General features: G+C 41.9%; 1 protein-coding gene across 1 annotated transcript in view; it reads right to left on the bottom strand.

Annotated features, from left to right (window-relative positions):
- hells (helicase, lymphoid specific) overlaps positions 1-9242 on the bottom strand; it is a 12249-nt gene extending 3007 nt beyond the window's left edge. The window contains exons 1-18 of the mRNA XM_023425933.2: positions 8892-9242; positions 8292-8389; positions 7956-8074; positions 6937-7059; positions 6785-6826; positions 6667-6700; positions 6518-6576; positions 6388-6429; positions 6048-6275; positions 5244-5426; positions 4910-5053; positions 3936-4132; positions 3101-3194; positions 2724-2885; positions 2210-2349; positions 1940-2084; positions 1657-1740; positions 1117-1236 (exon numbers count right to left, since the gene is read on the bottom strand). Of these exons, the coding sequence (XP_023281701.1) occupies positions 1117-1236; positions 1657-1740; positions 1940-2084; positions 2210-2349; positions 2724-2885; positions 3101-3194; positions 3936-4132; positions 4910-5053; positions 5244-5426; positions 6048-6275; positions 6388-6429; positions 6518-6576; positions 6667-6700; positions 6785-6826; positions 6937-7059; positions 7956-8074; positions 8292-8389; positions 8892-8899 (2022 nt within the window). The 5' untranslated portion in view covers positions 8900-9242. The remainder of the gene's footprint in view (positions 1-1116; positions 1237-1656; positions 1741-1939; positions 2085-2209; positions 2350-2723; positions 2886-3100; positions 3195-3935; positions 4133-4909; positions 5054-5243; positions 5427-6047; positions 6276-6387; positions 6430-6517; positions 6577-6666; positions 6701-6784; positions 6827-6936; positions 7060-7955; positions 8075-8291; positions 8390-8891) is intronic.
- Between the last annotated feature and the right edge of the window lie 2115 nt (positions 9243-11357).

Below are 11357 nucleotides of genomic sequence, written 5' to 3'. Positions count from 1 at the left end.
CACTGGTGAAAGGAGGTTCCCACCTGATGACCCCAAAGACATGTTAGTTATCACTGCTCATTAGTCTGTACAGCTAAATTAATAGTTATCATAGGACATGTTAAGCTTAGGGAGCTATTCACTGAGTCTGGTCCATTTTCTGTAGCACAAGCTTTGTGTTTATCTTAAATTCACTGTACCTGTCTGATCAGCTCTCTCAACTTTAACACCACTTATTATCAGTGTTATTATTATTATTATTTGTGTTAATCATTTCTCTGTGGAGATACCTGGCTTGGGGATGTTCAAAAGTGACAACAGTTCCCTGAGGGCAGCAGCTTTCTTGCCTGCCACTGTGTCTTAGAGTGACACACAGGACTGGGTGAACATTATTATTTTTTTAGATCCGATACCAAGTAATACAGGGCCGGAACCGTTCATATCGATACTGATCTTGATTTAGTACTAAAAGCGGCTTATGTATTTTCATGTAGGGAAGAGCAGTGTCATGATTTATGAGGTTTATGCATCATCAATAGAATAAATCTTAATACATTTTAATGATCACTAAATGATTTGCCAAAAGTTCTCAATCATTTTAAGGATGGTAGAATTTATAGCTGCCATGTGTGAGACCTGGGTTTGACTCCCAGCTGAAGCAAGTGTGCAGCAAGTGAAGCAGAACAAAAAGAGGCTTCATTCATTCATGCAGCACTTTGTAAAAACAAAAAAAACAAAAATAAAAAAAGTGCTCAGTGGAGGATGATGATGCTCCTCGTTCATTCAGCCATCACTGGCTCAGATAATTAGGGCGCTGTGCCGTGTGTTTATGTTCATGTTTGAGTGCACACAACATGACCACAGCAGTGGAGAAGAGTGTGCGCACTTGCGTTCACAACAATGGAACAAGTTTTACTCTGAAATGAGTCCAACATAGACTCATTTCAGAGTAATCGATCGCTGGAATCGATCTTCCAAAACGTTCATACTATCTGTTGTATTGATATTCTGCCTACCCCTCATGTCATCTCTGTCCGAATGGGCTGAATATACCCGGAGCCAATCACAGTGCACTCCAGTCTACACAACGTAAAGCATTTCTGCACCGTCATCATCAACTCATTGTTTAAAACTCACATCTTCATCTCTTTCTGTGTAGGACATTTTGCCATCCAGCCGGCTGTACTGGAAGCCCCGCAGATAGCAGTAGTCCACCAGGATATCCAAGATGGAAATCATCTGACTGAAGATCAGAACCTGGATCACAACAATCAATCACACATACATGTCAGGAAGAAACCAAAGGCTAAAAGACCCTTTACTGTAGAGTTCAGATGGATAAACGTGTCTGTGATACCACAACTGTATGTTACAGTTTGAATTTGAATAACTAAAAAAATATATAAAGCTACAACTGGATCATGAAACTCAGATTGACAGTCACTTTGTTTTAATCAAGCCAATAACTGTTGATTGATTGATTAATAATGGAAGCTGGTCTATTCAGCTCTGTGGTTATTAGTTGTACACCTGCAGGATGCTTTTACAAAATTCTGTGCGTGCATTTTCAACTGGACGTTTTTCTAATTGGTGAAAATCTGAGCGGGGCTGATACTCATATTAGTCAGTTTCAAATCTGGTGAAGTGACATGTTTGGGCACCGGTGTCCTGTCTCACCTTGTGGCCTCTTTTCTTCAGTTCAGGCAGCAGTCTGTCCAGTATGAGAAACTTCCCTGAGCTCCGCACCAGCTCCTCATCAATCTGTGCAGAGGAGAGCAGGGAGGACAAGATGTGAAGAAGTGGGTGGGGGTTGTAAACTATTCACTGGCAGCAGCTGTGAGTCTTTACTGTCACTACTCAAAAACAGTCACTTAAGTTACTACCTTTGATCTGTTTGACTATAAACTGTACCACTTCTAATCACAAACAACAATACCAAGTGTAAGTGACTGTGCGTTACCTTGAACTCCTGTGTAGCGGGGTCGAGGGGGTACTCCACCAGGTAGGGGTGGTTGCAGCATCTCTTTAGCAGCATGATGATGTTCTGCAGCTTCAGGTGGATTTGAGCGTCCAGTGGGCTCTGCGCGTTCAGCACCGGACTAAGGCTGCAGGAGGCGTGTGAGCAGATACAAGTCAGACTGATACACAGCCACAGGTTGTGTCTTTCATGCAATCATGAAGGAGGATTTTGTAGAGGACATTCATCTGAATGTGTGCGGGCAGTGCTGACCTCTGCTCCACGTCCTTGCGGACACTGTCCAGGTATTTATCCAGGTCCTCCGGCGATTCTGAGTCTGGTTCTTCGTAGTTCACCACCTTTCGAGTGCGCCGCTTTGGCCTGCTGTCCGACATCAGCACAGGATCCTCTGTCTGAATAAACCAGGCGAGCAGAGAGCATCAGAAAAGCACCGATACCATCATTAATCCTCATGTCATGATACTGCTCAAATAAGGCCAGGCAGGTTTATTTCTACAGCACCTTTCAATGACAAGATGATTAAAAGTGCTCTCATACATAGAAAGACGTTAGACATACTAGCAGCATTTCCTCTTGGACTTCTTTCAGCAGCATAAGCAGCCCCCCCCCACCCCCAGTAGTTGAATTGAATATCGTCTAACTTTAAGGGGCGATGTGTACATTTTCTCTGCTGTCAACATGGTTTTGCTTAATGCCTCCGGCCACGGCTGTCACCTGTGCAGAGGCAGACCCTGACACCACATCTGTGAACGCAACATGGTGTTACCTTCTCCTGGCCCAGCAGCTTGGTGATGGTGTTGTTGACCACAGCGGTGTAAAAGGTCTCCTGTTTAGGCGTCAGAGGAGCGTAAACGATGATCTCCTTCTTGGGAGGAACCTCCAGGGTCACGTCTGATTTCAGCCTTCTCAGCAAGAACGGAGTCAGAATCTGAAACAACATTAAACTTTTAGGACAGGCAGGTTTGTTCACGACTTAATGAAAAAAAGTCTCTGGGAGTGTAAATGATATACAGGGAAAAACAATTGTATGGTCTAACACCAAACGAGCTACTGACAGAGTCAGAGTCAAACAGTGAGACATCATATTAAACACGTGCATTATAATTCATGCATTATATCATGGCGGTGATTTGGAGGACTGACCTGGTGCAACATGCTCAGAATGTTCTGCTCGCGCTCGGTTGCCACCACACTCTCAGCCTCCCCGAGGGTGTCGATGTCAAACCACGACTCAAAGCTGCACAGAAACAAAGAGAGGTTACACCTGAGTCATGACTGAAACCTGAACAATTAACAAGATAAAGGAAACAGAAGTGTCACATCTAATTACAGGTTTACAGTAGGTTTGTGGCTTTACTGACACACGATTTACACGAGAAGAAGAGAGAGCTGCATTTGCACGTTTGATTAGCTGTAGCTGTTATCAGCCGTCTGAATGACGTGTCAGACTGTGACGGATGGGTTTTGTCTTTGTCCAACAGACTGTGAGATGAACATCTGATTGATAGTACTGTGGCACTACCATGTAAATAGTGGGGGTCAACTGATTCGCGCCTCTGATATTCAACATTTTTACGATTATCTGAATCATTATTCTTTTTTAATCCGATTGCAGATAGAATGTATCAATTTTTGAAACTTTTCTTCTTTAGCTCTGATGCAGCGGCCTCTCTGTCTGTGGTCACCACTCATTTTAAACTCCTTAAATGAGTGTAAATCAAACATTTGCCTATGACTAGACATAGCGAGAAGTCCTGGCATTTAATGTTGTGTACAGATTTTCTATATCTGTCCATCAGTCTTATTTCCTGGTTTTCCTGTTTGTGTAGTCTGTCCATTAACTTGATCCAATAATCAATAAAAAACTAAATATGGATGAGATGATGATGAGTTGTTTAAATGAAACTTTTCTGAGAGTTCTAAAGTCTGCAGTCTGTCTGTAAGCTGAGCAGCTGCAGCAGAACTGATCACAAATCACCTCTTGAGGTCATCAAAGACCTCTGGCAGGAGGAAGTTGAGGAGGGACCAGAGCTCAGCCAGGTTGTTCTGCAGTGGTGTGCCCGTCAGCAGCAGCTTGTTGTCGGTGGGAAGCATCTTCAGCTCCCGCACCAGGCGACAGTTGAGGTTTTTGATGCGGTGACCTTCGTCCACGATCAGATACTTCCAGTGGAAATTCTGCAGCAGACAACAGACGCTGCTTCTTATACAACACTCATGACAACAAATACACACCCGAAAAGATGAACTAAAAACTTTTTGAGAGAACAAACATCTGACTTTTGTTGTAAATCATTGGCTTTACCATAAAAACATTTTAAAAATCAATAAATGTTAAAAGAACTGAAAATGTTGAGAAATGCACTTTTTGCTTTGCTTTTTTTTCCAGCCATATCCAGTTTCAAAAGGCAAAGCCAATAATGTACAACAAAAGTCAAAGGTCTAAGCTCTCAAATGGTTTTTATCTCATGTTTATCTGCTTCAGGTTTTAGGAGCTTGTGTTCAAGCAATGCTTAGGTACCAGAACATTTTTTTAGAGGGCACTGTAGAGCTTAATGGGTTAATTGTAAGTATGATGATTTCTGTGTTCACCTCGGCCTCAGAGCTCGAATCTGAAACAGAAACTGAACTGTTTCCTGATCAACGCCAACTGAAAACGTCCTCCACTTTCACCTGCTGTCTTGATAAATTCTGTGTAAATGTACATTTCCACAGCACCATTATATCATCCTCATCATATATCATATCACCCAAAGTCACACGCTTTCAGATTTTACTGAGAGTGGCACAAAGAGTTAAAATAATGTATGATGATTTACATTTTCACAACCTCTCGTTGATACAAAACTACAATTATCTGACATATATTTGTTCCCTGTGAAACCTGCATCAGTCACATTTGCGCTGCTACAATAACTGTTCACTGGTTTGATAAAGGAGGAGCAGGAATCCTACCTGGAGGAATTTTCTGTCAATCATAGCGATCTCAAAGGAGGTGACGACCACGGGATACATGCTGAGGGGCCCCTGAAGCCTGCGGCTCTGCTTCAGCAGTTTGGCCCTCTCTGGCTGGGGGCCGTGGTAAAGCAGTACAGACACCTGGGACAAACACACAAGTCTGTTAAGACCACTGAAAAATCACTTGGATGCGGTGTGACGTTAGTTTACTCAACAATAAGATGTAGAGTCAAATCTAGGATTTAACGGTTTAATGACTCTGGTCTTCGCTGCTGAAGTGTCTGTGTTTCAGGGACCAGTCAGACCTGATCTCAGTAACTCGTCCTCTCACCTCGGGTGTGAAGCGCTGGAATTCGTGAATCCAGTTGGACAGGGTGGAGAGAGGGGCGACCACCAGGAAGGGCCCCATCACTTTCTTTTCTATCATCATGGCGATGTGAGCGATGCACTGGATGGTCTTTCCCAGTCCCATCTCATCAGCCAGGATCCCGTTGATGCCGTTCTCCCACAACATCTGGAAGAACATCAGGGAAGAACACGGGTTGGTTGTTGGGAGGAGGACTTATAATATTATTATATTGTTTTACATTTGAGTTTTTTTTTTTTTTTAAATTATATTATTATATTTTACCGCTGAAAATATTCTGTACATTTAAACAGATATTGGATTGTTTTGGTGGGTGTTTTCTTTCTGTGTCTCAAACATTTTTTCAGCAGGCCCCGCCCACAGCAGCACATAGCTCTGCTAGTGTACTGGTGCCCCTGGCTGCTTCTCTAAACCGGCAGCGCACTGATCTGAATCTACTGCAGGTAACACACCGACTATGAATGACTACCTCAACTCAACCCCACATCAAATAACCTGAACTATTCCTTTAAGGCAACGTGGGTGTCCTTAATGTGCTCAGGAACTAACATCTACAACTTCTGAGGAAAGATTATGTTACATGATCTACTAAATGGATTTTAAGGTGAGTCAGTTTTGTCGAGTGCAGTTTCCAAGGTCAAGAATGAACTCTGAAACTAGATTTCACATTTCATCTGTAAATCTGTAAAGTCAACTAACTGGAAAACGAACGAATGAATGAATAAATAATCAGGTTCCACGATCCCTTGTTGGTCAAGCCCGACTCACCCTCAGCCACTCGATGCCTTCAATCTGGTACCACCTCATGACCCCTCCAGTGACGAGCTGTGGCTGATGGATGGGGACCGGCTCGCCGTTCACCTTCCTCTGAGGATCCAGCAGCTGCTTGGCGTTGTCTCGCACCGTCTGCGACAGACGGTTCTTGATGTCTTGGTTGGAATCGCTCATCTTCTCGATATCGTCAGCTTCTAGTTTTTTCTGGGCCGGCCCCTCGTCCTAATATCAGATGGTTGATATTTAGATGTATGTTTGAACTCACCCCCCCCCCCTTTCTGGATTACTAAAATGTATTGACATCTCATGTACCCAGAAAAAAATAATGCCTTACCCCTTCCTCCACTTTTGCTTTCTTAGCTTGCAACATGATATCCTGGAAGACAAAATCAAGCAGAACCAGTATGAGCCCACTAGTAAACGGCAAATGTAGAGAATGGACAAAAAGTCAAATCAGATCTTACTTCTTTTGACATGACATCTGATATTTTGTAGTCATCATCCCTCTTCCTCTTCTTTTTATCTAGTTCAACAGGAAACAGTCAATTACATCACACACTGAAAATACGTCATTCTGTGTTTAATAAAAGATCAAATGTCAGGATGTACTCACCTTTTTCAGGTTCTGCAGTTTTGGTGCCCTGCGTCTGAAAGACAAACAGCTTTCTATCAATGACTTAAAGTTATGCTAATTCTTAGCTCAGGTGTTTGTTCAGTAAAACGCTCCTCACCTTCTTGGGCTTCTTCACCAGTCTCTGCTTCCTGAGTTTTTCCTGAAATGTTTGAACAGAAAACAGAGTGTGAGCATTTGCAGGCAGCAAGTACAAACACATTTTGACATGTGGCGTTCACACAAACAGAAACACACACACTCTCACACTACCTCATTCTGTTGTTGCTCCATTTTAGTCAGCAGGAATTTGGAGTAGATGTTGCTCTTCTGGAGCAGATGCTGCAGCCTCTTAAAGCGCATGTCGTGAGAATCCCTCTGCCACGATTCTTGGGCCTTAACGTGAACACGTTTCAGACAGACCACAGGGTTAGACAACATCGCTTTTTGCCCCTATAACAAAATCTCACATTTTTTCAATACTTAAACCTACAATATGCAACTTTTTTCTGATATTTTTTAGTTGAAATTTGCTCACATTTCAACATTTCTTCATGTGCTGATGTTCTGTAAAAGGCTGCAGTGGCCCAGACTCATTGAACAGCCTGGCAACAGTGCAGACATATTCCCTTGTGAAGTTTTTGAGTGAGCCTCGCTCTTGTAACCAATCAGAGTAGGCCAAAGTCAGAGGCGAGACCTCACTGCTGTCAATCAGTAGATGAGCTTCTGGTCTACCACTCCTCACGCACCGAGGCTTCAAGCGAGTATTAGCTGTTGGAACACGTCGCTATGGCTAAGCTCCTGGGTCCGGTTGCACAGCACACCTTAAGTTTTCTACTTAAGTATGACACTTAAGTAACTCCCTCAGCTAAAGAGAGATTAAACCTTAAGGGTGTTGAACAGAAACTCTTAAAAAGGTTGATTTTCTTCATCTATTGCCATATACTTGGTCATGCTGCAGTTAAGATAGAGAGGTACCTTTGGTTGCTAAGGTCTTTTGTGTGACAGTTTAACTGACTTTAAGTGATTCCTTATTTATACGACTAAGATAAGGAGAAAACGTTAAATACTTAAGTGAACATTTTAAGGAAACCTTAAGTCAGACTTTAAGGAAAATCTTAACTTAAGGTGATTTGTGAAACCACTCCCTGATTGCTGCATTAGCTGAGACAGTGAAGAAGATGAGGATGTAGGTGAGTGGCTGGGCATAGCTTAATGTAGCAGGGAGAGGGAGGGGTGGGAGGAGCGGGGTGGTCCCAGGCCTAGAAAAAAAAAAAGAAACAGAAACAGACCTGTTCCATCATTTCCTTCTCTTTCCTCTTGCCTTCCATCATCAGCTGCTTCTCTTCTTCCTCCATTTCTTTTGTGATAACCACCTCAGAAGTCACATTCTCAGATTTCACACTGACATCTTCAAAGAAACAACAGTGATAGTCAAGATGGTGGCTGGTCCCACACCCCCACGTAGAAACAGTTTCACTTCTTTTCAAACTTGATCAACTTTCAGAAAATTAATGCAGATTAAAAACACAACAGCAACTCTTCATGAATCAAACTTATATTAGCTGAAGCGAATTGGCCAGTGAGCTCCTCTTGGGGTCACAGGTTAGGAGTCCTTTGTCACTGACCTTTGGCAGCTTCAGTCTCCATGGCGGTGCCCAGAGGCTCCTCTGGTTCATCTGGTTTGGGGCAGTGAGGGGAGGCACTGCGACGTCCTTCCTTCACACTGTCAGCATGAGGAGGAACACAATGAAATCCAGAAGGTGAATATTTCCTGCTGGTTTGACATGGGCAGGAGAACGTGCACTCACATGTTTGACATCTTTTAAATCTGCAAAGCATTCCAGCTCTAAAAGGAACAGTGGAGGAGTTACACTTGCATTTACAACACACACGGAGTGTGCAGTATATATAGACATTATAGTGTATATTTTAACATGTAGTGTGAAATATATAAATAGGTAAATAAATGATTTCAGTATTTACGCGCCAGACTTTCTAACAAAGCAAAGAAGGCTTTCAGCATTCATAATTTCATGTTTTTTTTCATTTTCATGAAATTAAATGAACAGTGTGTAAATAAAACATGAACAATGTAAATAAAGACATGAATCCTTCCTACATAGAGTGGTTCATTCTTTAACACGAGTTCTCGCACGTTGTTACATTGACAAACATGTTGTGATGTTGTATAACATGCAATTTACAAACACGATTATTTCACTCACCTGCTCATTGTTTCTATCAGAGAACCAGATGATAGTGCTAATGTAGTTAATTGAAGGTTTAGATGTTACAAAAAGAAAAGTTATTCTTACTCAACACAATAACGACTTATTGCGAGTTACACCGGCGAGTTATTCAAGCAGTTACAAAGCTAAATTTGCGAAGCAATCTGTGTCCAAGCCGGCGAGCAAACACACGATGATATAAAGATAGTTTCTGCACGTGCAGGACCGTAGTTATCCCAATATGCTTTCAAATATAGCACTTTATCTATAACTATGCAGTTATGTAAAGTCAGACTGATCTGAACTCGCCGTTTGAGTTCCGCAGTGGGTCCCAGTCTTCAGCTGAGGGAAGCTTCGACTAACAACAAGTGTACGTCCGGACCAACGTCTTTCAAAATAAAACTGCTCAGTCCGACGTTACGCTCGAGAGCTGCCTGGAGAGGTCGTTCGTATGTCTTATTTTGAAATCAGTGTCAGTTTTCTTTCCGCCATTTTCAACATAAACTCGTCTGGCATGACACAGCTGGGAATTTTATCGTGGGCGTGGCTACTCAATTTCGCGCCAGTTCAGACGACACCACTGCTCGTAAATACGGGTGTTTTTGATTTAAGAGGTAAAATACTGCAGTAATTTAGAGGTAAATACGAACATCAGAATTAACATAACAACTATTTATTGATTAAAAATGAAGTCAAAGGCTTATTTACATACTACAGACCATTTCTTGTACATACTTAACAATTTAAAACCACAGCCACCCCTCTGAAAGCACCTAAATACTACACCCAATCTGATATTTCCCGCGAATCTAAGCAGCAGGAAATGGTTTATCTATGTTTGTATATAGAGGGTTAATAAATACAGAGGGATGATAAAGTCAATATAAATTCCTATCTTGTTTTTACATGTTTGTCCTTTTTTCCATGAGTTAGAAAAGAGCTGCAAACAACAAGTTTACTGATAAATACTTTGTTGGAATGGCCTGCATGTTAATTTTACAGACAAAAAAAAAAAAAAATCTGTAATGGCCCCTTTTAAAGCCAATGTTATGCCTGATTGAATAAACGAATCAACAAGTAAACACATGCACCTATGGTAGTTGTTAGGATTTATAAAGTCTGCACAATTTGAAGCTTCTTTTCTCAACAGACAGTAATGTTGTCTGAAGATTTCTCCGTGCGGTCTTGTCCATCTCATGGTGGTAATGCTGTCCTTGCAACTTTCTCCATCTGGGGGGATCAGCCAAGTCACTGAGGTGCTGTTCTTCCTGTCTTGTCTTTTGTTAACAGTGGGAAAGACCACCTGCTGCCGATACAGCCGCCACAACAATATACAATTCAATGTACAATTAATGGAACACATATCAAACTCTGTATTTTTTACCCTCAAAATATTCATAGACATTCTCCACCTTCACTTATTGACAGGACATGGGATTACTATAATTAGATTTAACTTTACATACAAATAAACAAACAGACAAACAAACGAACGAATTAATAAATAAATTTATTTTAAAACTTAAACTTGCACTTGAGCAATCTGCTGGCTCCTGTTGGCTCCTTGGCACCATCTCTAATATAGAGAAGAGAGTGAATTGCCCAGTGATATAACAACTTTAAGAGTTATTAATAAGTTCTTTATTGAAAACATCCTTTTACTACAGAGCCCCCAAATCATGGGCTGTAATGACTCACCACTTCAGCTGCCTGTGGGGTGTGAATTTTAGGTCCATACCAATGGTGTCCTCCACCTCTGCCGCTGTCCTATAGAAAATCAAAGACTGAAATCAAAGACTAAAGTATAGTTAGTCTCTCTTCAGAAAGCCTACCTATCATTGCTCCATGTAGCCTTAATTTATGGAAGGGGAGCTTTCCAACCCTCCACCTGAGGCTGAATCCGGCCCAAAGGTCACATGTGCCTACTCGGTTGAGCATTTTTCTTATTACAGTATTAAGAGTTGATCCGCTGAGTGAGCACAGGTAGTTTATCTGCAAGAAATAAAATCAATCAATCATTCATTTCAGTATTCAGTATAAATGTATCTATACAGCAACGTAAAAATACCTCCATTACAAGTAAAAACTTCTGCATGAAAAATCAAACTTAAGTAGGTTGAGTACTGGCAGCAAAATGTAGTGAAAGTAAAGTAAAAGTACCGGTTTGGTCGCTCTGACTGATGTATTATTATGACATCATTAGATGGTTCTTCTTTCCCTTCTCTTTCTTTTGTTTTTTTTTCTCTTATTTTTGCTCACTTTGTGTCAAAATTGTCTCCTGTGTGCCTCGATTCAGTGTCGGGTTCAGAACCAGAGTCCAATTGAGGGATCAGGTGTGAGGCCCTCCCAGTCACAAACAGACAGGGCTGACAACCTGGAACCATTGCATGGGGTTGAGATCCAGAGGCCAGTTTAGGGAGCAGTTGTGAGGCCCTCCCAGGCCAAAACAGCAAGGGCAGTGGG

Source organism: Seriola lalandi, unplaced genomic scaffold (assembly GCF_002814215.2).
Source record: "Seriola lalandi dorsalis isolate HSWRI2012SDOR001 ecotype SW California unplaced genomic scaffold, Sedor1 jcf7180002054795, whole genome shotgun sequence".
Lineage (NCBI taxonomy): Eukaryota > Metazoa > Chordata > Actinopteri > Carangiformes > Carangidae > Seriola > Seriola lalandi.
This window is presented reverse-complemented; position numbering and strand designations above follow the sequence as displayed.